Raw genomic sequence first — 26761 nt, 5'->3', positions numbered from 1 at the left:
TGGCTCGATGTTCCCTATTATCATCTGGAACTAAATGACCACATGATCACTTTTTCCTATAGGACAAATACAGTATTTCAATGATTCTATTACATCGGGTTCTTTGGTAAACAGTAAATCTAACCTTGCTGATGTGTCCTCACCTCGGAACCTTGTCTTTTCTTTGACCCATCGCGTCATCACATTATTCATTATTATATTTAATAATATAGTGCCCCACGAATCCTCGCAGCCTCCTGAGTCCCATTCCTCCCAGTTCACTCCATTACAGTTAAAGTCACCCACCAAATTAATATTGTTGCTTCTCTCAATTATTTTTTGTAAATAACTAGCCATATCTGACAACATCTCCTGGTATTCATCGTCATTCAATGCTCTCGTCTTAGGGGGAACATACACTACCGCCATATCTCTCTTGCCATTCTCTCCAGTTTCTAATTTCATATATATCACTTCAGCCCTGCCTTGTCTCATTTCCATGGTATCTACATTTATGTTGTTCTTCACTGCTATCATCACTTCTCCTCCCATTTTTTCTTTTCTGTCTCTTCTCCACAGTTTGTATTTACCATCTCCCAAATGAACATCAATATTTTCTCTTAATTTGGTCTCTACAGTACAAAGCACATGACATCAGGTTCATGTTCCTTCAAGAAATTGTTAATTTCAAGCCTTGCCGATATTAAACCATCAACATTAGTATATACCACCTTCAAATTATTTTTGATGTTTTTTATACCCTCTTCTCTCAGTATCTCTGTCAGTACCACTTCCTCAATTTTTTATCTTTCATAGCCATCCCCCTTAGTTTCCTTCACATCTATTTCCTCACATACCTCTTCCTTACTTTTATATCCATCACTCTCCAAAGAAAAGTATTACATTCTTCCTCTGTCCCCTTATCATTTTTTTCCTTTACTTGTTCCTTCAGTGATTTTAAAACTTCTCTTTCTTCTTCATTCAAATCTTTTCTTATTATAATATTTTCCATCCCTGCCTCTTTGCTTAGTTATCAGGTCACTTTAAGTATATCATTTACCACACTTTCTGATGACAACTTGACTCTCATTGGTCTTGTTTCCCCTTTCTTATAAGGCCCTATCCTCCTTACTTCCTCAATTTCTTTTACCCACTTGTCTCCTTCGGGGTCAGTCTTGCCTAGTATTCTTCTCACCAGGTTCGTGTCTCTCTCGAGTCTCACAGATCTAACCTTTTCTTCCTCCTCCCTGTTTCCAAATATTACCACACATCATTTCCTTTCTGCAGTTTCTCTACCACTATTTTCTCTTTTTTCTTCAGTATTTTCACTACATTTTCTTCCATTTTTTTCTTGTTCATTTCCCTTTCTTCCTGGATGATTTCTTTTAAGCTGACCACTTCTTTTTGTTCTTCTTCTACGTGTGCCCACTTTGTCTTATGCTCTTCAAATCCACTACTCACCTTCTCCATTTTATTGGTATTCTCTTCTAGTTTTCTCCTCAATTTGATATTTTCACGCTTCAAATTCCTGATCTCCTCATTCACCGTCTCATTGGACTGGATCAGACTCTGTATAGTAATTTCAGTATTTTCAGACACGTCCTTTAACACAAGAGTCTCCACTTTCTTTTCAGGTTCACTAATCCCCTCAATGTTTAAACAGATCCTTGACATTATTATTTCTATCAAATCCTGGAAATTCGAGTCGCTCAATGTTTACATTATCAGCCATGTTTGAGATTGGTTTCAGTATCAAAAACAGCTGTTACTGAAAATACTATAAACATTCATGTATACTCTTGCCAATAAATCTTTACATTTTTGGTAGTCCATATTAACTTACAGTATTTTAAACTTAAATGTGTGTGTGTGTACATTTATGTGCATGCTCACATGCATCTATATCTCTCACTCGATGTAATTATTTGTGCAGGTATAAAAATCACAGGAGGGATCCAAGCCATGATTTATAAGAAGGTTCTGCGTCTGAAGACTGGTGGGGAGCGTCTCTCAGCGCAGGTTGTCAACATTTGCAGTAATGACGTGGAACGAATCTCTGCTGGCATACTTTATTTAATGTTTTTGTTTGGTGAGTGCAACATCTTTTGTTTCCATTTATTTCTCATGTCCTAATGTTTAATTCAAAAATTCGTTGAGAGTGGCTGGTACAGAGGCATCTTCAAGCCTCTGCTTCACTCCTTTTTCCAACCAAGGGAGTATGATAGTACTGTATCTGTGGACAGAACCCACTTGGTTGATGACTAGGTTATTTTATTTTTTTTTAAGGAATGTGCTTCCACCAACAATTTCATTGCCTGCAAGACATGGATTTTTCAGCTCATGGAAGGGTGGCTGACTTCTATTGTGATTGGAGTAGTGCTCTGTATGTACGTTGGTGGCTGATGCAGAATTCTTTAGAAGTCTATTCTTATTCCAGTGCCAGAGTGCTGCTCCTTTGGGAAAGACCCTAATTAAGTAAAGGTAACAGATCCTTTCAAAATTCTTGCAGTTTCATGCAGTGGTGTGAGAATAGGGAGCCATTGCTCCTTATTTTGTTCTCCCTCCCTACTAGGAAACCTTAGCACATGTCAGAGGCATCTTTGAGGATGACCAGGACTGACCATGATAGAGGTTTTCAGGGTATCAGAGTCTCCAAAAGTCTTGAATGAAGCCAGACCCCTACCTAACGAGTTGTGGAGGGAGGTACTAGATGGAAAGTATTGTGGTTTTTGATGGGAAAAACTCTGTTGCTTGAGTGTTATTTTTCATTGCTTTAGGCAGCTAGTTGGAAGGCCAGTTTCTACAAAGTTTGGAGACCTGCTAAAGATCCCCAAAGGTGACATGCCATTTTAATTGCACCTACCACAGTGTTGAATGTTGGTAATTAGTCATTACTATTATAAGTGACAAGGTCCACTTTGCCATCTCTAGAGCCTTTTTATCACCTAATCATTTTGCTGTGCATATTTTAGAGAGAATAATTTTACTGCTGAGCTGGGAAAAACAGTGTTTCATTATGTTGGGTTCCTGCATATGTTAGTGTGCAGAGCACTAAGATAACATATGAGATGGCCAAGGCAATGACCTCTGTGTCTCCTAGGTTTAGCCCTATGTTAAGTTCTTGCCCATGGTCCAAATGGTTCTCATCTGTTATGAGGATTGAGAGCTTTGTGGCAGCAGTCTGTGATTTATTAACATTTCAGTGCCTTATTGGATTGAAGAGATAGTTGTTGACCCATTTAAGAATCAGGCATAATTCTTTTACTCGTGAGTATATGATGGAGGGTCACCATCAGTCCTACTGCTGTGAGTGCATTTCCCCTTGGCTATGCAGCACTTGCTCAATGAGTTTCGCAGTTCTGGGGATGTATGGAGGTGTTGCTTCCAAGGCTGTTGTGGATGTAAGGTGTTGCATCCAAGGCTGTTGTGGATGTAAGGTGTTGCTTCCAAAACCATTGATGATGTAAGGTGTGGCTTTCCAGGCTGTTATAGGGGTATGGGTATTACTCCCTTTCTTCTATGCCTGTGGAGAGCTCCTGCTGTTGTAACATTGAAGTTTATATATTTCTGGATGATTTAGGTATATGTTAACAGTGATCATGCATCTTATTGTTTTTGTTATATCAAGTATGTAGTTGTAACTACTGTACCTTTTTAAAAGTTTTATCCTTCTCTTTGTTTTTATTATTGCAATGGTTGTTCAGTAGCACTGATCATTTATGTTTGAATGCTGTGACTATACTCTTTCTATCCTAACTAGGCCCGGATTTTGTTCTCTTGCAGCTGATTTCACATAGGTCTACCAGAACAAGACAGTACTACTTCTCTACATCCTTCCCATAGCATTTCTTCGCAACTAGCATCATATTCTGATGCTAATCCATTGTTACAACTGAGCATTCAAGATGGAGAGAGGTCCCTTTTTAGGCCAAGTCAGCATACAAATGGAACAGCTGCTGTTGCTTGATGAGTCGGTTTTTCTGCGTCAGATTTTTTGGTCAGCATAAGGAGTAGTTGGTGATGATGATGATGATCTTGGTCATTGCAGTGCCTATTATTATTATTATTATTATTATTATTATTATTATTATTATTCATCCAGACCTTCTTTCCCACTCTAGGGCAGGGTGAGGAGTAGCAATGTCCAGACAACCTAAGTTTGCCCAGTCCAATGGGTCACGCTTCCATTCACTCACCATCCAAGCCCCCGGAATCATGGCTTTAACTTATACGAACTTTCACCATGTTCTGTAGCTTCACATAAACATATGCGATAGAGTCAATCCGTTAAAAAAGGGTGCTAGATTCCTAATCATGCACTTCTTCTCACAACATACATCCAGCCAGATTGATCTTGTCAGATCCCTAGCCTCACCGACTTCCATACCTCTCTTCCTCACACACTTATCCTCCATTATTATTATTATTATTTTTATTATTATTATTATTATTGGTATTATTATTATTATTATTTTTATTATTATTATTATTGGTATTATTATTATTATCATTATTATTACTACAATACACTGTATTATTATTATTATTATTATTATTATTATTATTATTATTATCATCATCAATATTGTAATTTCCCTTCACACGTAATTATTTTAGTCTGAAATAAAACATGGGATGGTAATGATTATGATGATGGTGATGCCACGTATTCTTTGCCTCTAGTGGTGCCGTTGACGGTTGTGGCCACCTGCATCTACTCTCCTCAAGTCTTGGGGTTGTGGACACTGTTGGGAGTGTTCATTTTCGCCTTCTTCTACCCGTTTGTGGTGAGTGAGAGGGTGTGTAGAGGCAGGATCAAGATGCATGGGAAGATGGAAGGAAGGAGGGAGGGAGGGAACGTCAGGAGGAATGGGAAGAGGGAGAGAGAGGGGGAGGATTAGGTGGGATGGAAAAAGAGAGAAAAGGAGGGAGGGTTAGGAAAGATGAGAAGAGGAGGGGAGGGAATAATGGGAAGAGGAAAAGGAGGGAGAGGTGGGAAGAGGAAGGAAGGGATTGGAAGAGGAATGGAGGGAGTGATGGGAAGAGGAAGGAAGGGAGGGAGGGATAGAGAGAGAAAAGAAGGAGTGATTGGAAGAGGAAGGGAGAGACAGATGGAGAGAGGAAGGGATGGGAAGAGGGAGAGATGGATGGAGAGAGGAAAGGAACAAGGGGTAAAAAAGGGGAAGCAAGGGGAAAAAGGGAAAGTAGGTTGCCAAGAAGGGGTACACTCTGATATACATCATTGTTAGTGGATGGGTGAGCAAAGGTAGGATGATTGAGAATATGTGGGATGGAGTGTAAGAGGGGGAGTTCAGAGAAAGGTAGGATAAACAGATGGGATGAAGGGCAGAACAAATAAGAAGGAGACAGGATGCCCTCACCCTCAAGCTCATGTCTACAGGTAACAAATAACTATTTCTCACACATTTTTCTAACAAATCTCCCTTAACTTTCCCATGCAACCTTTCCATTACACCCAACCACACACATTACCCTTCTCCACCCTCTCCATCACACCCCACCACACGCATTACCGTTCTCCACCCTCTCCATCACACCCTACCACACCCATTACTCTTCTTCATCCTCTCCATTACACCCAACCATACCTATTACCCTTCTCCACACTCTCAGCCATGCCCCACCACACTCATTACCCTTCTCCACCCTCTCTATCACACCCCACCACACTCATTGCCCTTCCCCACCCTCCCCATCACAACTGTCCACACCCATCCCTCTTATACTGTCTCTTCACCCATTCTGTTCATCCAGGGAATAATCGCCAAGGTCCTGGGTAAAGTGCGAGCAGAGACGGTGAAAGTGACAGACAAGAGGGTCACACTGATGAGTGAGATACTGAACAGTATGAAGCTCATCAAAATGTATGCCTGGGAAGATTCATTCACAAAGAATGTTTTAGGTAAGTTTTTTTTTGGAGGATGGAGAGCAGATGTGGTTGGCCAAGAAGAAGGTGGATACATATGGTGAATGGGAGTGTGAGAAGCAAGGGATGGAGATTGATGAAAGTTGGGAACAGATAGGGGATTAAATGTGTTGAATGAATTACAGTTGGGAACTGATAGGGGATTAAGTGTGCTGAATGAATTACAGTATGTAAAGAGGAGCACATAATAAGGGTTTGGCACCCGATTTAATTTTTTTTTTTTTTTTTTTTTTTTTTTTTTTTAATGCGAGGAAGAAGGAACCAAAGGCCATGAGCCCACAGTAACAGTTCCCTCCAAGAGAAAAACAAAATACAATATAGAGCCAAATTCAAGATCCGATCATTTTGAGATGCCTGGACACACTGCGTTTGAAAGACTGGAGATCATAGGCAGCAGGAAATACAGACAGAGGGAGACAGTTCCAGAGCTGACCTGTTGCATAAATGAAAGACTGGGAGTAACGGTTAACTCTTGCATTAGAGAGTTGGACAGAAAAAGGATGAGAGTTTGCTGCCAGACGGGTGCTACGCGCCCGTTGTAGAGGTGGAGGAATGCAAGCAGACAGTTCAGAGGAGCAGTGACCATTAAAGTAGCGATAGAAAAGAGATAAAGATGCAACAGTGCGGCGAAGAGACAGAGGTTGAAGGGAGTCAGTAAGAGGAGGAGAGTTAATGAGACGAAAAGCCTTTGACTCCACCCTATTGAGAAGAGCTGTATGTGGGGAGCCACCCCACACATGAGAGTTGTACTCCACACAGGGGCGGATAAAACCCCTGTATAGAGTCAACAATCGCGCAGGGGTAAAGAAAGAGCGGAGTCGGCTTAGCACACCCAATCTCTTGGAAGCAGATTTTACAAGAGATGTAATATGATCTTTCCAAGATAAGTCCCGAGTAAATGAAACCCCAAGCATGTTCAAGGATGATGCAGGATTAAGCTGAATATTATTAAACATTAGTGGGTATACCTGTGGAAGATTTTGTCGGGTTGATAGGTGTAAGAACTGAGTCTTAGATGCATTAAAGACAACCATATTATTTTTACCCCAGTCAGAGATACGAGCCAAGTCAGACATTAGGTGTGCCATAGCCTCATCCCTTGTTTGTTGAAGTAACTGTTGAGATGGGCGTTGCAGGAACCGAATGGAAAGGTGAAGGGTGGAGTCATCAGCGTATGAGTGGATAGGGTTAGATGTACAGCTTAGAAGATCACTGATGAATAAAAGGAAGAGAGTTGGTGATAGGACAGAGCCCTGAGGAACACCACTGTTGATAGATCTAGGAGAAGAACGATGGCCGTCTACAACAGCGGCTATAGAATGACCGGAAAGGAAGCTAGCGATGAAGGCACAGATAGAAGGATAGAAACCGTAGGAGGGCAGTTTGGAAATTAAAGATTTATGCCAGACTCGATCGAAAGCCTTTGAGATGTCAAGTGCAATGGCAAAGCTTTCGCCAAAGTCCCGAAAGGAGGATGACCAGGAGTCTGAAAGGTAGGTGAGAAGATCGCCAGTGGAGCGTCCCTGACGGAACCCATACTGACGATCGGAAAGAAGGTTGTGATAGGAATGATGCCTTAAAATTTTTCTATTAAGAATTGACTCGAAAACTTTTGAAATACAGGACGTTAAAGCAATTGGACGATAGTTGGAGGGTTGGGAGTGGTCACCCTTCTTTGGGACTGGCTGAATGAGAGCAAACTTCCAGCAAGAAGGAAAGGTACAAGTTGACAGACAAAGACGAAAGAGTTTGCCTAGGCAGGGTGTAAGCACAGAAGCACAGTTCTTGAGAACAACAGGAGGGACCCCATCAGGCCCATATGCCTTGTTAGTACTGAGGCCAGTGATGGCAGAAAATACATCAACTGAAGAAATTTTAATGTCAGCCAAGAGGAAGTCAGAGGGGGGAAGTGATGGAGGAACAGCACCGGAATCGTCTAAGGTAGAATTGGAGGAGAAAGTCTGTGCGAAGAGATCTGCTTTATCAGTAGAAGAAATAGCTACAGAACCATCAGAGTAGAAAAGAGGAGGGAAGGATGATGAGGTAAAGTTGTTAGAAAGATTTTTGGCAAGATGCCAGAAGGAGCGGGAAGAATTCGAGTTGGAGAGTTGAGAGCATTTAGTATGGATGACAGACTGACTTGTCTAAAAGGTAATGTGATTTGCAAAGCATTTGTTGAACCCTCAAACTATGGGTGGAGCACAAGCACTCTCACACTCATTCTCCAAGTGGCTTCTTGTGGCTTATAATCATGTACTCTTAAAACTTATGGTAACTGAAATATCCCTGTACCATAGCCATAGGGTTACAGGACTAATACCCCAAAAGTATATGCCTGTGGGATGAAGTTAGGATTCTGGGGGATTGAATGGTGAATGAATGAAAAGGTGGCTCATTTTCTCAACCACATTACCACCAGGAACCTGAATGTGATATATGCAGCCTATAATTTACCCTCACACAGCAGTCCGAGCTGAGGAATTGAAGAAGCACCGTAAAGCAGCGTTGCTGCAGTCATTGACCATCACGCTCGTTCCCAGCACTTGTGTTGTGGCTACCATCGTCACCTTCCTTGCCCACACACTGTCAGGTATCATGGCTAGAGCTTTATCTTATTATCTCACATATATTGTTTTATTCTCACCTTCCTTGACATACTCACCTAGGTAACAACTCATACCCAACATGTTTGTTGTAACCATCATCCTCACCTTCTTTGCAGTCTCTCAGGTAACATAGACGGAGTTTTGTTTTATGCTCTCCTTCTTTCCATATACTTTTTTATCCTCATGTTCTTCTTGCAAGCATTCTCAGGTAACGTGTCCATAGTTGTGTCTCATACTTTCCTTTCTCACATAATACTCTTTTGTCTGAAATTTTCCCTCATGGAACAGGAGCAATAGCTATATCTTTGTCTCATACTTTCCTCTCCTGTATTTACTCTCAGGAACCATGACAGACTCTTTATCTCAAGTTTTCTTTCCTCAGTGCAAACTCTCTCACCCTGCCCTATGGTGGGAAAGGTCCAGATGATGATGATGATGCAAACTGTCTCAGGAACAATACTGTATAAAGAATTTTGTTTCACACTTTCCTCCTTACATATGCTCTCTCAGGAACTACTGCTATATCTTTGTCTCGTACAGGTCAGCCTCACTATACTGTTGGGTTACATTCATGGAAAGCCTATCAGATAATGATTAATTGTATAGTATATCCATTGTGGAGAGCATACCAGTGGTACAAGTGAAATTGGCAAATGTTTATCAAAAAATGGTGCTTTGTAGGGGATTGTAGTGAGTGTTTAAGCATAGAAGATGATTGTATATTGAAAAAGTGCTAAAATGTTAAGATCAAATAAGTAAACAGTCACCTAATGGTCAACCTAAATGCAAGGATGCCTTATACTCCTCTTCAGAGTGAATAGGCTAAAGTACCAGTTGTATGGAAAAAGTTGTGGTATTTTGGAGCACATCATTTGTATTTAACAGTGACTTTCTCTGTTCCTATTCAACAGGGAACACACTCCATGCATCAGAGGCCTTCACCATTTACTCTTCATTCCTTGCCGTGCAGTTTACCGTGGAGGTGTTTCCTCTCGTAGTACGCTACGTCGCAGAGTCTCTGGTTGCACTTCTCCGCATACAGGTGGGGACACACATCATAAAGCCATTTCTATCATAGTTAGGGCAGTATTATCAAACTAAGAGCATAAAGGTGCAGAGAAATCCCTCAGTTTTTTATAATAATTTTTAAGGCATATGGTGATGACTGAACATGTCTAACCTTGCTGTGTAACTGCTGGCATTACTTTGTAATGTAGAATGCAGGCTGTTTGCATCCAACAGTTACTGGTGTTCCACGGTGCTGTAAAAGGATACCCTTATGTGGTAACACTGATATAGCCAGGTAAGCCTTTTGCCTGGTTATACAGTACAGATGGCCAACAACTATTCCCCTTTCTCTAAAAAGAATGATGGATTGGAAGGGCAGTTTAAGCCTGCAGGTGACTGTGTTCGTATTTCAGATTAGCCTAGGATTGCAACTAGCACTAAAATTAGCAGCGTTCCATAAATGACCATCAGAAATAAGGGGCATGCTGACATACATACAATCAGTTTTAATACAACTTGGTCCTCAACTACAGTTTTTCCCTTTTAAAGTTGTGTAATGTAATTATAAAGTTGGTGATGATAATTAACACCTATCCTTCACTTCTCAGACATGAACCAAAAGCTTGTCTCAATCAAAGCCGTTCCTCTTGAAAGCAGCAACATGCCTGAAGAGATGACGTAGGCAGCTTTGTAGCACTTCTTCCTTGGTGATCTACTTTGTATATTACTCTGCTAAATTTTCCTTTATGCAGTTTGGCCATTTTGATTTAGACACAGTTTGCATCAAAAGGATATTAAAGTGTACAGTACTGTGTAGAAGCAACAGTTAAGGAGATGGTTTTATAAAATTTGCAAAGTCACTTAGAAATGACCCTATTAAACTGCCCTTTTTTATTTTTCACAAATGAGTTCAAGGAGATCGTTGTAGAATTAGTTGTATCATAATCCTGTAATTCTTTAATTTAATACCAACAACAAAGGTATTATCATTTTTAGTTCAATTTGAACCAGTTTTCCATCCTTTTGCAGCTTATTTCACACAGGTCAGTGGCAGAAAAAGGTACTGTAATACTGTACTGTACTGTACTACAACCCTCCAAACTTTCCTTAACATTCTTCCTAACTAGCACCATATTGTAGTGTTGATCCATTGTTACAACTCAGCATTCAAGGTGGAGAGATGACATTTAGGCCAGGTCAGAGCAAAAAGGGTTCAGTTATGTCTACACTCAACTCCCTGCTATCGCGCCTAATTGGTCACAGGAAACGCACGTGATAGCTGAATACTAGATAGCTGAACTGAACAATCAATGGGAAAATTTCTACTGTAATTGGTTTTTCGGTGGCCCATTTTTCTAATTTTTAACCACTTTATGCCTACTATTTCCTGCCAATCTCTCCTCTAACATGAAATAAAGCATTATTATATTAACCCCTTAACCGCGGGTGTCATTCCAGAATGACGGCGACAAAACTGGACCAAACCGCGGGTGGCATTCTGGAATGATCGTGAATATTTTGAACACCGCGCGTTTTCCCGGCGCGCAAATATTCTCACGCAAGAGTAGCTGTCGAGTTCTTTCACGCCAGCCATCCCACACCTCCCTCCTCCAACCCCGAGGGGACCCCCCCCACCCCTGCCCTGACCCGCGTCAGTCAGTATCTGTCCAGCTCTGCGTGATAATGGCGCTCCGTCCCGACTCATCGTCGCTCGCTTCCTCCTCTACAATGTTTAGTGCTAGTGTTCCCTCTACCTCTACACCGGTAAAGGAACTGCCGACGGCGAGGCAGAAGGGGTTGAGCACTCCTGAAATTAGAACTGAGCTGGACAAAACAGTAAGTACTACTCTTGATTGTGGCAGTGAAAGTGACACACTCACAGCAAGCAGTGATGATTTGGCAGTGATTGGTGGTGAACCATTTTCCATTGATAGTGACAGTGATGAAAGTGATCGTGTTGATTCCCCCACCCCCCCCAACGTACTCTGGGAAAGGAAAGGCTCCTATGGGCAAATCTGGTATTGCACGTGGGAAGGGGGTGAAGCGCAGGCTCACGTCTCCCACACCAGGCCCTAGTACGCATTTCCCATCAATTTCCCGTTCCCCTAGCCCAATTGCCCTCACATCATCATCATCATCATCTGTCGTGCCCTCTCCTCAGTCTACATCATCTGAGGAGTACGACTTACCAAAGCCTGCAAGCGAGGAAGGCAGGCCGTGCAGGCCGTGCAGGCAGGCCTAGAACAAAGGGGATGCGTGGCAGTTGGAGGGCAAAGCTGGGCGATAAGCGAGGCGATAAGCGAGGTGATAAGCGGGGTAGAAAGGGTCAAGTTTCACCACGCACCAGGTCAGAAACCCCCGCCTGCCCCCCCCTCCGTTCCCACACCCGCGCCACCCCCCCACTCACCGCCCCCGCACTCACCCCCTCCCCGTTGCCTCCTGCCTCACCCACCTCCCGCTTGCCTCCTGCCTCACCTCCTGCCTCACCCATTGCCTCTACATCAGCTCCTTCTCACGGGAAACGAGTGAAATGCAACATGCCCCTGCCACTGAACCACGCACAGGGCAAGTTGATGCATTTGTTTGGACTGACGGTGGAGATTTCCAGCCACACAATCCACCGTTTGATATGACAAATGCTGGAATACAGCCTGCCTTCCCATGCAACGCAGGTGATGAGTTTGTTGATTACTTCCTGGCCTTCCTTGATGATGAAATTGTGCAGCATGTCAGCGATGAGACCAATAGGTATGCAACTCAGTGTGCAGCACAAGGGCTGGGACCTATTGGCTCGCCAAAGCAAGTGTCGTGGTTGCCTGTCGGGATCAGAGAGCTGTATGTTTTTTTTGCACTCATGTTTTTGATGGCCCATATAAAGAGACATGAGTTGGAGGAGTACTGGCTCGTGGATGACATAACTACTATCCCCATATTCGGGAAGTATATGTCACGGGATCGGTTCCGACAGCTGCTTGGATACCTGCACTTCGCTGATAATGACAACCCGTCCCAAACTGACCCTTTGTGGAAAGTGAGGGATTTCCTCAACAAGATTAGGGATCGATTTATGCGATTTTTCAGGCCTATGCAGAAAGTCGTCATAGACGAGTCCCTGGTATTGTTCAGAGGACGTCTCAAATTCAGGCAGTACATCCCCAGCAAACGCCACCGCTTTGGGATAAAGTTCTTTGTGCTGTGTGACTGTGAGACGGGGTATATAATGGATTTTGTCATTTACTCGGCTAGCACAATGGATGTGAACAGGAAAGACCCCTTGGCTTCTCTGGCTCCATTGTAAAAGTGCTGATGGAGAGGTATTTTGGTGGTAATCATGTGCTGTACACAGACAATTATTACACAGCACCGAAACTCTCCAAATACCTTGCTGAACACGGCATTGGCACTGTTGGCACTGTACGGAGCTATAGGAAAGAGTGGCCTAGTTTCCCCGAAGCATCATCATCATCCAGGGAGATGTTCACCTGAAGAAGTCAGAAAAGCTTCTTGCGATCAGGTGGCATGACAAGAAGGTTGTCAATATGATCAGCACCATCCACAAGGGGGAAATGAAGAGAACTGGGAAGGTCAGCTACAGGACGGGAGAGAGCCAATCATGAAGCCTGATACCGTCATTGATTATAATGTAAATATGAGACTCGTTGATAAGTCTGATATGATGATTGGCTGAAATAGACTGTCTCAGGAGAAACACCCGATGGTACAGGAAGGCTTGCCTGCACATGCTCGATATGTGCATGCTCAATGCCTTCATTCTTTACAAGACACAAGTCGGGGGCATAAGGCAACCATCACTGAGACAGTTTTCCAAGACTGTCGTTCAGCAGCTACTTGAACGATTTGGTCAGGCAGACGGCATTGATCCCGAGGCGACACTCTGACACACAACCTGACCGTCTTGAGTGCCGCAATTACATGAGCCGGCACCAGCTTGTGAAATTGCCTCCTAAAGCAGGCGGCAGGTTGTCACAGGGCCGCTGCAGAGTATGTTCAACCACCACACGAAGGCCTACGACGAGAAAATGAGCACACACCAGTGCCTTGAATGCCAAGTCGCTCTATGTGTAACTCCGTGCTTTGCCGAGTACCACTCTCTGAGTAAATACTGAAAGTGACAGTGATATATAGTGATGCGACAGTGACGTGCTTTGCCAATAATTGTATAATGGATAATGTAGTAATAAGGGATATTTTGCCTAGAAAATAAAGGAAATATTGGCCAGTATAATAAGTGATATTGTAATAAGAGAATCTGCGGCACTTGTGGAATTCTGCGGCACTTATGTAATTCTGTGATGCGCCAGTGACGTAATATAGTAATAAGTGCATTGTAAATATAATGTACATTGCCCATATTATATGTAAAATAATATTAGAAGTTAGAAATAATGAAAAGATCGCAGGAAACGTCAGTGAGCGGGTGCCGCCGCAGTGAAGTGAGGCGCAGCCGCAGTGAAGAGCGGGCGCAGCCGCAGGGAAGTGCCTTTTACCTACCTCAGTGAACACAGAGTGGGTGTTTATCGTATGTACAGTGTTCATATATGTTTATATTACTATTATGAGAGAGTGGTTGGCATTTGGTACTGGTGTGTGGGGCGTAAAATAGTTATTTCACACCCCTCACTTCTAACGGCTCTCCCCGTCCTGTGAAAGTCAACGAAGTCATGAAACCTACATCAATGGAAAGCTGAAGGTTTGTACTTTCTAATGGTACCTTATTTTTTTCTCTAGCTTTATTCTGTGCAGAGTTATTAAGGTTTAAAGGTTTGTTTACATTTGGCTGAAACCCCCGCGGGAGAGGACAGTCAGACCAAAACAATACCCGCGGTTAAGGGGTTAATAAAAACAGTATAATGAATAAATAAACAGCATAAAAGGCCATGGTGGAGGATTAGTGCCCCTCCCTGTAAAACAATTAACTCTAAGCCCTTGGCCACCCTGTTTGGGATACATGGCATCTGGCAATGAATGAATGAATAAAAGGCCATCAAACTTTTATAAGGATTACGACTTGGGTGGTTTGATGGGTTCCAAGGCTTGGGAGTGGCTTAGTTGCCGCCAGATCTCTTTGGCTGTCTCCATTTCTTTAGTGTCCACAGCTAAAGGGGGTATCACATGGTACCTTATATCAGGAATGGCTGAGGAACATTTAAGTGGAACAAAACTTGGACGCTATCACACACGTTCCTCACACTGTCGTCAGAGCCCCGTCTCAGTTGTAAACACGTGATTACTTTATTGACATCACAGTTTTTTCGGCATAAGAAATATTAACTCTTTATAAGGGTTTCAAAACGATTGATATTTATTTTAAAATACAATATTAATAAGCATTCAGTGTTAGGCTAAATTTCAATGCTGTAGTACAATATATTTTTTCGAACCGAATGAGTTTTGGTCACTGTTTTGCCCGTCGTGTCCTCGGCAGGAATCCGTTCAGATCCATACCAAATGCCCGTGCTATAATCGGGAATTTTACCACGTTACCGTTCCGATTAACCATCGTATCCTCTGCAAACCTCGTATGAAGTGCCGTGTGAATAAGTTTCGCTTAGCCTGTCTTCAAACTCGACGCGTGATAGCGGTCTTGGGGTGCGTGATAGCATGTGTGGTTGTGCATTTGATGTGTGCGTGATAGCAGATAAACGTGATAGTTGAACACGCGATAGCAGGGGGTTGAGTGTATTTGATGTAAAGAAATTAAAACTAGGTTAACATACGGTACTATTTTGTTATTTTTCTCCATTTCCAGGAACTGTGTGAGTTACCGGAGCGTCAGAAGAGCATTAAAACTTTAAACAACAATAACAACTTGGCTGTGGAAATCAAGGGTGCCACTTTTGCTTGGGATGTACAGAGTATTGATGTCAAGAAGGGGAACAAGGGTAAGAAAGGTGGGTGAGACGAGAGAAAGAAGAGTGGCATGCATAAGCGGATGAATGGAGAGATTTTAACCCTTTTTGTTTAAGAGTGTGGTGCAAATTTCAACCGCTCATTACCATTTGATGCAGGGTGCGTCTGCGCCCGTTTCAACCGCTCATTACCATTCAATGCTGGTTGCGTTGAATGAAATGACCCCTGTTTTTTTGGTTATGGAATGATTTCTCGGTGAGAACAAAGCACTACTTGCGTACCCGTATATCCCTCTGCCACATTTAACCCACTCCACACCCAGCGTCGCTCCACTGCCCCGGTCAGTGTACTACGAGCGTTGCTCTAGCGTAAGATAATTACCTTTCTCATTCTGTAAAATCAGCCCTAATTGACCTACAGTAATTCTCTATACACCAAAATGTAGCCAAATAAATTCCCTATAACTTTTTCTCAGTAACGTTTACCATAAGAATTATGTTTCTGTGAGAAAAAAATGAATAAAACTGAAGTAAAAATAAATAAATTAAGGCATAATTTACATTTAGCTGATCTTTTTTACAACACCACATGCAAGTACATTTATTCAGGACTACAGTGGAAAAAAATTACGATTATTGAAGTCTAAATTAAGGTATGAGGATAAATTGTTTATGAATTGTCGAGTGCGAGGGAATAGCACGGTGATGGGGGGAAAGGGGGTCTCAGTGTGTGGCCTTGGGCGCTGAGGCCTGCCTCCTGAGTACGTGCTCGCGGTAGGACGCAGCCTGCATCGAATGGTAATGAGAGGGTTAATAAGTATTGTGAAAAAGGAGAAAGGACAATAGGAATGAGATGTGCAATTACTGAATGAATAAAAGGAGTACACTGGGATATTGTAGAGAAATGCAAAGAGTGCTTATGGACAGAGTGCCAAAGAAGGTCTTTGAAAGTGAGATTGAGAGTAATATTGGAAGAGGCTGATCTTATATGCCATGGAAGAAGGGAGTGGAGGATATATTGGTGAGAAAGAAGAAAGGAAAAGAGTGTTGGAGGGATTGAGAGACATGTAAAAATAACAAAGCCTGTAGGTGGTTGCGTCATGGCTATCCAACTGAGATAGTTTCTGGGAGAGAGTAAGGGTCGGAAATGATGAGGAGAATTATGATGAAAAAGAAATGAAAGTAATCCTGACTTATTCTTACCATAGTTCTTTTATCTTAATGTGGCCCATATTTTTGTCCTTTTGTTGCTTATTTTATGTAGTTGAATGGCTGAGTTAGACAATCCCATGGCCCTACATCCTTTCTGTAGCACTACTCCATGACCAGCATCATAGTTTGCCATTAGTCTCTTGTTACAACTCAGTATTTATGATGGTGAGATGGCAGTTTTAGGCTAGATTAAGGTAAAAAGGGTATTGGTGAGATGCTGATGCTCATAACCTAAACTTTCTTGACAAACACATAGCCAACGAATCAGTGAAGAAAGGCATGGCACCGCCCTACACCAAACAACACCCAGCTTCAGATGCAGCCCTGGTTAAGAAAGATGATCCAGATACCATCAAGGTTGTGGAGACACTCTTTGACATCAGTCTGTCAGTGAAACGTGGGAAACTAATTGGCGTCTGTGGCAGTTTCGGCTCAGGGAAGAGTTCTCTCATCGCAGCAATTTGTGGAGATGTGAGTGGTGGTTTGTTTGTTGTGATAGTTGTTGGTTATGTACAGTATTATTGTCCTGTTGAGTTTTAGCTCCAGAGATCGAGCAGCATGGAGAGCCCCCATTAGGTGGCCAAGCCTGACGCATGCAAGGTGTTGGAGTCCATATAAATGATGTGATATCATAGAGCACGATTCTTGTAATGCTGTTTTTCTCTTATTTTTATCTTATACTTTTGTACCACTTTTTAAGGTGTTGATTAATTTTATCTTTTTGTTTGTTTGTTTGTTTAAGCAGTATAGAATACACACTATAATGCCTCATAATGCACATGAGAAAAAGTCAGTATACACCACTTCCCGTCCGATCAGCGAAGTTAAGCAACGTTGGGTCTGGTTAGTACTTGGATGGGTGACCGCCTGGGAACACCAGATGCTGTTGGCATCCCTACGTGTCAAGTGGGGTTGGTGGAGGATTAGTGCCCCTCCCTGTAAAAACAATTAACTCTAAGCCCTTGGCCACCCCGTCTGAGATCCATGGCGTCTGGCAATGAATGAATGAATGAATGAATGAATGAATGAATGAATGTTTGAAAATTACCGTATGTTTGACCTACTGTAAAAATAGTAATGAAAGTGGATTAGACACATTTGTTGTTATAAAAAACACAGCAAATTTATGTCACCATTACAGAATTGTGAGTTAAAATCTGGCAGCATTTTGCCTTCAGTCAAATATTTTGAGCTAGAATCAGGCAACATTTTGCCTCCAATGTCATCCATGCTTCAGTTCAGAGGATTAATTTATACTTCACTTGTTATTAATGTATATCCACATCCAACATGAAAACTTATATCATGATGATGATGATATCATCATCATTGTCATCCCTTACAAGCACTAAATAAGAACTTTAGCCAATGGTGTTATATCCTACAAATAGATTGGGTGTGGAGAGTGAGAAGTGTGAATGTCAGGGGTAGGGTTGGGAGAAGCAGACCAAAAAAGACCTGGGGTTAGGTCATAGAGTGTGATCTCGGGAATAAGAGACTGAATAGGGAGGCTGCCAGAGACCAAGCAGTGTGGAAACGCCATTAGATGAACAAGGCTGACGCTGCAAGCATGAAGCATGTTGGAGCCATTATAAGCGATGTGAAACGATATGATATCTATGATAACACTCATATGAAGTGGTACAACATACTTAAGTGTTGCTGTTCTCCTTGCTGGATATAGGGATAAATTAAGAGCCCCAGTATCATGTGAAGGATTATGAAAATATATTTCCATCACTATGGCTTAAAACATTGATACATCTGGCAGTGGTAAAATTGTGTCAAAGTGAAGAAAAGGCTCACTGTGTTGATGTTTGTTACAGTTGCTATCCTATGGTGCTGCAATATAGTGGTTGATTGGGAGGCCTTCACAGCAGTCAGGGACACTGTCTTTCCATCGGCATATAGGAAAGACCTACGCTGGATGTAGTAGAAGGAATAAATTATACATGACATCCTTGGACTGAAAGGAGTTAACAGCAGAAGGGAGAATACTTTAAAGTTCAAAATTAGATTTGAGTATAAGTCAGGATCTACTAGACACAGAAGTCTCACTAAACCCCTCCTTTTGTTCTCTCTTAATGTATATCCAACAGATGAAATCCCAGTGTGGCAGTGTTTGTGTGAACGGCAGACTGGCATTGGTCACACAGCAGGCATGGATCTACAATGACACCTTCCAGGAGAACCTTCTGGTAGGAGAGAAGGTGGAGCCACACAAATACAAGAAGGTGCTGTGGGCATGTTCTCTCCAGACTGACATTGACCTCCTCCCCAATGGAGACATGACAGAAATCGGCGATCGAGGGATTAATCTGAGGTTTGTATATGTTCTTGTCCAAACCTATGGAGATGTAATGGAGATTAGCAAGTGAGGGTTTAATCTGTGGTGTGTTTACACTCGTTTTGTAACCCTTTGGAGATATGACGGAGATTGGCAAGCAAGGGGTTAATCTGAGGTGGTGAGTGGATGCAGCCAATCCCATTTTAACCTGTTTATCCTGATGATGTACAGTGCTTTACATTTATTCTTGTTATCACCAGACAAATTATTCAGCTTAGAAAAGTCCATAGCACCCTTTTTACTTTAACTTAGCCTAAAACTACCATCTCTTCATCTTCAGTACTGACCTGTAGCAAGAGATTTATGCTAGAATATGGTGCTGGTCATAAAGAAGTGCTGTGGAAAGGATGTAGAGCCATAGTAATTTTTAATTCTATTATTGAGCTGCATAAAATAAGCTGCAAAAGAACAAAAATCTGGGCCAGGGTATGGTAAGATGACTATAGGAGAGAAGTTACTGAAGGCTAAATCTAAAGCTTTCATTTTAAAATATCTAAGCTGAATAAAATCATTTAATATAGTGAAAGAAAAATAGAAATTATATCATCTGATGGAAAGGGTGTACATGAGAACATGGAATATGATGATCATGTTTATACTGACAGCGATGATGTTCATAATGATATTTATAGTAATAGTGATGCTGTTAATGGTAATATTGTGTTGCAGTGGAGGGCAGAAACAGCGACTCAACCTGGCACGTGCTGTGTACAGTGATCGTGACATCTATCTCCTAGATGACCCTCTCAGTGCAGTGGACACCAGAGTGGCGCATCACATCTTCAGCTGCTGCATCAAGGGCTTGCTGGCCACCAAGACAGTCATCCTTGTCACACACGCCACACATGTAAGTAATTTTAGAATTAAGTTAAAAATAATCCCATGGATTTCCCTCTTAACACAGTGGACACCCAAGTGCCATGTCACATCTTGAAATCCCTGAATATAGGTGATATTAGTTTACTTTTGCTGCAAGTAGACTATTCTACTCAGATTTAAGAAAGGCATGCCATACTGAAAGAGGTTTATTAAGATTAGATATAACCTCTCCAGATCAAAAAGCCTATTCTAAAATAAATAAGAGCATAAAACTGTGCCAAGAATAAAATGTAAATGGTAACCCTGGGATAATTGAATTAAATACTATATCAGAGGTATGCTGGCCTTTAACAGTCATTCTTGTGTCATACATGCCACACATCAGTCATTATGTGTGCATGGAATTTCCTTAGCATGTAAACTCTGGCTGTCACTGTTCCTCCAAGGAGGAGGTCTGACTCTGCAGTCATATAAACCGTCAGATACACATGTAATAATAGAATAACTAGATGTGTTTTAAATTTTGATGTAGTAAGCATACAATTTTACTTATACATATACAAAATAGGTTTAGCCAAGATTTCTTTAAAGTTCATTTACAGTACAGTATTCAAGCGTGTAAAGAGAAGGATGCGTGGTGGGTTAGTGAGTTAAGGCACTCCAGGTAGATATGGCCTTTAAGGTTTTACATCCACGTGATGGCATTGGATTATTACTTATCTGTTACCACTCAGGGTTGAATAACTAGTCACTTGAATTAAATGCCATGAACTGAGCTGCCTAGCCATGGGCCCTACATTTTTGTTAAAGCATTGGATGGATGGTTTATTTCTTTCACTTCACAGTTCCTGGAAGAGTGTGATGAGATAGTGGTGATGCAGGGCGGGAGGATTGTGGAGCAGGGCAGCCACAGGAAATTGATGGAGCTTGGGGGAGAATATAGCAGTATGGTGAACCGCAGTGCTATCAAGGATGACAAGGAGCAAGAGGAGAAGATGAAGGAATTGAGGAGAGGCAAGGGAGAGGACAAGGATGAGGAAATTGGTAAGTGTTTCATTTTTCTTGCAAATTGTGTAATAATTCTGAGTAATTCTTTTGCTGATTTCCATTTTTGTTTGTTTGATAGTCGTTCCTCCTATTGGAACAGTTCTGTAATGCATGCAGGGAAACCAAGGATGGACCTTTGTACTATTTACTAATTAGTCCAATGGCCCTATTGCCCTCACACAAGATGCCGGGTAGTGTAGTGAGTTAGGGCACCAGATGGTTGTGGCACATAAGAATGTGAGGAATATTTGGGGAATATTGCACTTGTAATGGGATATATTGCACTGGGAACACCACACTTTGTGGTAGGTGGGGGCACTCACCATCCACTCACACAATGTAGTTCTGCTCTTAGGTGTATGCCCTTTCCTCTCGTCCATCCTTCTTTCCTTTCATCCTCTTTTGTTTTTCTTTCCTTCATTCTTTCCTTGTCCTTCAGCTTCAGGGTGACTTTACATTTCTTCTTCTGTTTTCCTTTCTTTCCTTCTCTCCTCTTTCTTCTGCCCGTGGATGACTCTACACTGAGTGACAAGCCTAATGGTTTCCTGTACACCAGGAAACCATTTGCTATGCTGGGCGGTAACAGTATAACCAAATTTTGGCCCCTGGTTATTTAGTGGGTAATTACGGTGCTCCAGTCGGATTGAGCCAGTGAAGGTTTATATCCAAGGGGTGGTCGGGTTTTATTGCTCACGTAATGCCGGGCTCTTGCTGACTGCTGATGGTTGCGAGCCATTTGGCTCCTAAGGTTTCAGATTTATGAGCCAAATAAATTTTTCATAGCCAAACTGACTACGAGCAGAAATATTTTATGAGCAGTAAATATTCACATATTTATTTACTTATTTATTTACACTTTGTGATGATTAGAATCATATAATGAGGTTTTAAACGTTCACAGTGGCAACAAGGAAAGAGTTAATAATTGATCACAACATGCTTTTTTGTTCATTTAAGAGAGATCTACTTAATTTGTAATTTACTGAGTTTTGAAGTGGATGTATTTTCTCCTCGCCAGAAGGCGACTTGCATGTAAAATTTGTTCACCAAAGGGAAAAAATACTTGCATTTGCAAACTGTGGCTCGCCAAACAAGAGCCCTGTAATGCCACTCAGGGATGAATGAGGCTGGTCACTCTCATTTTAAATGTCAGGACCAACTTACCTAGCCCCGGGCTCCTACGCTCCTCATGGGACAAGGTAGGATTGGATGATGGATGGATGGATGAATGGCTGGAACACCACACAGGGAGAACAGCTGGTTGCTGTCACCTTAATTATCTGGATTGAGTAGCTTAACCTCAGGTGCATATGTTCCAGGTGGGACAGTACTGGACTGGATGAGGAATGGATGTACCGGAAGTTATTTTTGTAAGCCAGTATTATTATTGTTACAGTAGAGTGGTTTAGTACCAGTATTATTTGGTCAGAAAAAGATATATTACCAATAATGACGAATGTACAATATACAGTACCACAGGGATTATGTGAGGTCAGATCAGGCTGCTCTCTCTCTCTCTCTCTCTCTCTCTCTCTCTCTCTCTCTCTCTCTCTCTCTCTCTCTCTCTCTCTCTCTCTCTCTCTCTCTCTCTCTCAGTGTGTGTGTGTGTGTGTATGTATTTACCTAGTTGTGATATACAGGAAATGAGCAATGCTCATGGGGTCCCGTCTCTTTTTCTCGTGAAGTCAAATTTTGCTTTGAAGTCGTTTAAGTTTTTAGACTGGACGATCTCTTTGTCCTGGCTGTTCCACAGGTCTATGCATCTATATGGAAAGCTATATTTCTTGATATCCCTCAAACATTCTTGGCTTTTTCAGTTTCATTCCATGTCCCCTTGTTACTCTCCCATCCCATACAAACAGATCATTTTTATCAATTTTATCTATTCCCATCATGGCCCTAAACACTGCAATCATGTCTCCTCTTTCTCTCCTTTCTTTTCGTTTAGGCAGGTCCAGCTTTTCTAGTCTCTGTCCGTAGGACAGATCTGCCAGGCTGGGGACCATCTTGGTTGCTGTTCTTTGTATTCTCTCAATCTTATTTATGACTTTCTTCTTGTGTGGGGACCACACTACTGTTGCATATTCCTTCCTGGGGAGGATCATGGCCACTATCAATTTTTTCATCATTTCCTCATCCATGTAATGGAATGCCACACGTATGTTAGTCAAGAGATTGTACGTCTCTCTAACTATCTTATTAATGTGTTTTTCTGGTGGCAAACTATCCTGGACCAGCACTCCCAAATCATTCTCTTCTCTCACTTTTTGATTGGTTCATTACCCATCATATAATTCAGTGATGGCCTCTTGATACTCTTACCCATTTCCAATATCTTACATTTTTTTGCATTAAATTTCATTTCCCACATCTGGCTCCAACCTTGGATCCTATTCATGTCTTCCTGCAGCATTTTACAGTCGTCCTCGACTTCTACCCTCCTCAAGATCTTTGCATCATCAGCAAACAGATTTGCATAACTGTTCACTCCATCTACCATATCATTTACATAAATCAGGAACATTACTGGCACTAACACCGAGCCCTGTGGGACTTCACTTGTAACCTCCCTCCATCCGGACATCTTGTCTGTTATTACTGTCCTCATTTGTCTGTCTCTCAAGAAGTCACACATTCACTCCAGGACGTTTCCCTTCAGTCCTCCTATGTGTTCCAATTTCCACATCATTCACTTGTGGGGTACCTTGTCAAAGGCTTTCTCCAGATCTAGATACACACAATCCACCCAGCTGTCTCTCTCCTGTAACACGTCAATCACTCTTGGGTAAAAGCTCAACAAGTTGGAAACACATGACCTTCCACTTCTCAATCCAAACTGGCTCTCTGCCAATATGTTCGTCTCCTCCAGATATTTTATCCATGTCTTTCAGGATTCTCTCACATGATTTTGCAACTACGCTGGTCAGGGACACTGGTCTATAATTCAGTGGTTCTTCCTTGTTTCCTCCCTTATAAATTGGTACCACATTGGCTCTCTTCCATTCCCGAGGCACTTTCCCTTCTTTCAGAGAACACATAATTAAATCGTGAATCTTATCTGCCAGTTGTTCTCTGCACTCTTTCAGTACCCAGGTAGAGATTCCATCCAGTCCTGGGGCTTTCCTTACGTCTTGAGTTTCCAGTAATTTATACAGGTACACTTCCTGCACTTCCACTTTTATGTCTTTTATCACTACATTTCTAATCAAACCCTCCCCTTCCACAACGTCCCTTTCTTTAGTGAAAACCGATTGGAAACATTTGTTCATTATTTCAGCTTGCATTGCTGTGTCTTTATAGACCTCTCCTTCTACTTTCAGTTGGGTGATTCCTTCCTTTTGTTTCAATTTGCCATCAACAAATCTATAAAACAATTTGGGTTCTTCCCTACATTTGTCAGTTTTACCTTTTTCAAAGTTTCTCTCATCCTCTCTGCGTATTCTTGTATATTCATTTCTAGTTCTATTATATTCTTCCTTTGATTTATTATTACCTCTCTTTCTCCATTTGTTCCATGCCATGTCCCCTTTTTTTTTTTGCTGTCATGCATCTTCTGTTAAACCATTCCTTTTTTCTGTTTTCTTTCCCACTTACTCATGGAACATGTTTCTCCACTTCCGAATTATAGATATCTAGAAAGATATCCCACTTCCTCTGCATCACTCTTGTTTCTCTGAATTTTCTCCAATCCACATTTTTGAAAAATTTCCTCAATCCTGCAAAGTTTGCTTTCCCATAGTTGTATCATCCCTGTCTATAAAACTCATCTCTTGGCACCACGTTCCCTTTTATCATCTGAAACTCAATGACCACATGATCACTTTTCCCTATAGGACACTGATATTTTAAGTTTTACACTACATCAGGTTCTTTAGTTAGTAGTAAATCTAATCTTGCTGGATTGTCGTCTCCTCTGAATCTAGTTTCCTCTTTGACCCACTGGGTCATTACATTACTCATTGCAATATTTAACAATATAGTGCCCCATGAATCTTCATTGTTTCCCGAGTCCCATTCCTCCCAGTTCACCTCTTTACAGTTGATATCCCCCATCATAATTATGTTACTGTTTTTGTCTCAGTCACTTTCTTGAGATAGATAACCATATCTGACAACATATCCTGATATTCATCGTCTTTCCATGCCCTTGTCTTAGGGTGAACGTATACCACTGCGATGTCTCTCTTGCCATTCTCTCCGGTTTCTAGTTTCATATTTATCACTTCGGCCTTACCCTTTCCCAGTTCCACATTTTCCACACTGATGTTGTTCTTCACTGCTATCATCATTCCTCCTCCCGTTTTTTGTTTTCCATCTCATCACAGTTTGTATTTGCCATCCATATAGATGTCAATATCCTCTCTTAACTTGGTCTCCATAAAGCACATTATATCTGGTTCGTGAATCCTCAAGTAATCGTTGATTTCTAACCTTCCCAATATTAAACCGTCAACATTAGTGTATGCCACTTTCCAACTTTTTTCACTGTTCTTTATTTCCTCTTCTCTCTCTCTCTCCGTCAGTACCACTTCCTCAATTTCTGATCCATAACTCTCCAATAAAACACTGTCTTCTCTTCCTCTGTGTGTGTGTGTGTGTGTGTGTGTGTGTGTTTGTGTGTGTGTGTGTGTGTGTGTGTGTGTGTGTGTGTGTGTGTGTGTGTGTGCATGCATGTCATACTCATACAGTATCTGTAGATAGTACAGTATATGTAAATTATTAAAAAATTAGCTGTTGTTTTCTTAAATCCTTCTGTTTACTTGCTTGTGTAGGTAATGTTGAAGCAGATGTGATTGGAGAGAAGGGGAAGCTAACCTCGGAGGAGACTCGAGCATCAGGAAGCGTGAGTTCTAGGGTCTACCTCACATTGATGAAGGTGAGTAGCAATAGTAGTAATAGCAGTAGTAATGGTAGCAGTAGCAGTAGGTTCATCTGCAATGTGAACCTGGTGGACTGCAGGCTTAAGTTACCAATCCTTGTTTTGGGAGATTGTGAGAGTTAAGGAACATTATTTTGTATAACCGGGTAGCAGAGCTGCCAGACATCTCTCTCCAGCACTGATAAAGGTCGTTTTGTGGCATGTGTAGTGACTAGTGTTTCTTTAAGTATCAGGTTTATTTACTGAGATGTGTTTGTGTTTATATGAGTTTTATTTTCAAAGATGTATTTGTGTTTATTATTTACAGAGATGTGTTTTTGTTTAAATGAGTTTTATTTTCAGAGATGTATTTATGTTTATGTGAGCTTTATTTACAGAGATGTGTTTGTGTTTGTCTTTATATGAGCCTTGTTTGCAGAGATTTTATGAAGCAGGGTTAAATGTGCCAAAAAAAAACGATTTCATTGAATATACATTTATGGTAAGACATACATTTACGGTAAGACCCATTTACTCTGGTATCTCTCTACTCTGCCATTGTATTAGAGTACATAGGGAGTACAGTTAACAGGAGGCCTGTTGGCTCATGGTAAGGTATCTGTTGGAAACGAAAAAAAGGCTAATTCTACTGATTGCTAATCTATGTATAAGAGAAGAGGATAGAAAAGAGGAAGGCTTTCCTGACTCCTTCAAAATTTCCTATGATTTTTTCAGTTTAAAGTGCCTTGTATTTTGTTTTTGTGATTTAGGTGTGATTACAGCACTGCCACTATGCAAAATTCCCTGGAGATGGTTTGTTCACAGCAATCCCTTCTCAAAGGTTCCCAGGAGAGGACAGCTTATTGATGATGATAATGATGATTAAGACAAGCTTTTAATGTTGCCGTGTCTCCATATTTGTGTTGGTTAAGGAATATGAACCTCCACAAATTAAGATTTTCCACAAATTATGACTGTAAAGCCTCTCTCAAAGGGGCCCTTTACCATAGTTTAATTATGCAACTGCCTGAAAACCTTTGTAGTTCCCCAAAGCATCACCGGACACCT

The 26761-nt window shown here is 41.6% G+C and overlaps 1 protein-coding gene across 1 annotated transcript in view; it reads left to right on the top strand.

Annotated features, from left to right (window-relative positions):
* The window catches only part of LOC145402181 (ATP-binding cassette sub-family C member 5-like), a 61631-nt gene that overhangs the window by 18518 nt on the left and 16352 nt on the right, over window positions 1-26761 (top strand). Inside the window, 11 exon segments of the mRNA XM_080274297.1 lie at window positions 1913-2068; window positions 4663-4766; window positions 5755-5902; window positions 8391-8516; window positions 9444-9574; window positions 15311-15476; window positions 16891-17093; window positions 18722-18945; window positions 19639-19816; window positions 20634-20832; window positions 25635-25711. Coding sequence (XP_080130423.1) covers window positions 1913-2068; window positions 4663-4766; window positions 5755-5902; window positions 8391-8516; window positions 9444-9574; window positions 15311-15476; window positions 16891-17093; window positions 18722-18945; window positions 19639-19816; window positions 20634-20832; window positions 25635-25711 — 1712 coding nt within the window.

The sequence above is a fragment of the Coenobita brevimanus genome, chromosome 57 (genome assembly GCF_032717465.1).
Source record: "Coenobita brevimanus isolate Jiangsu-jjx chromosome 57, ASM3271746v2, whole genome shotgun sequence".
In the NCBI taxonomy this organism is placed as follows: domain Eukaryota; kingdom Metazoa; phylum Arthropoda; class Malacostraca; order Decapoda; family Coenobitidae; genus Coenobita; species Coenobita brevimanus.
Note: the sequence above shows the minus strand (reverse complement) of the source record. Positions and strands in the feature narration are given on the sequence as shown.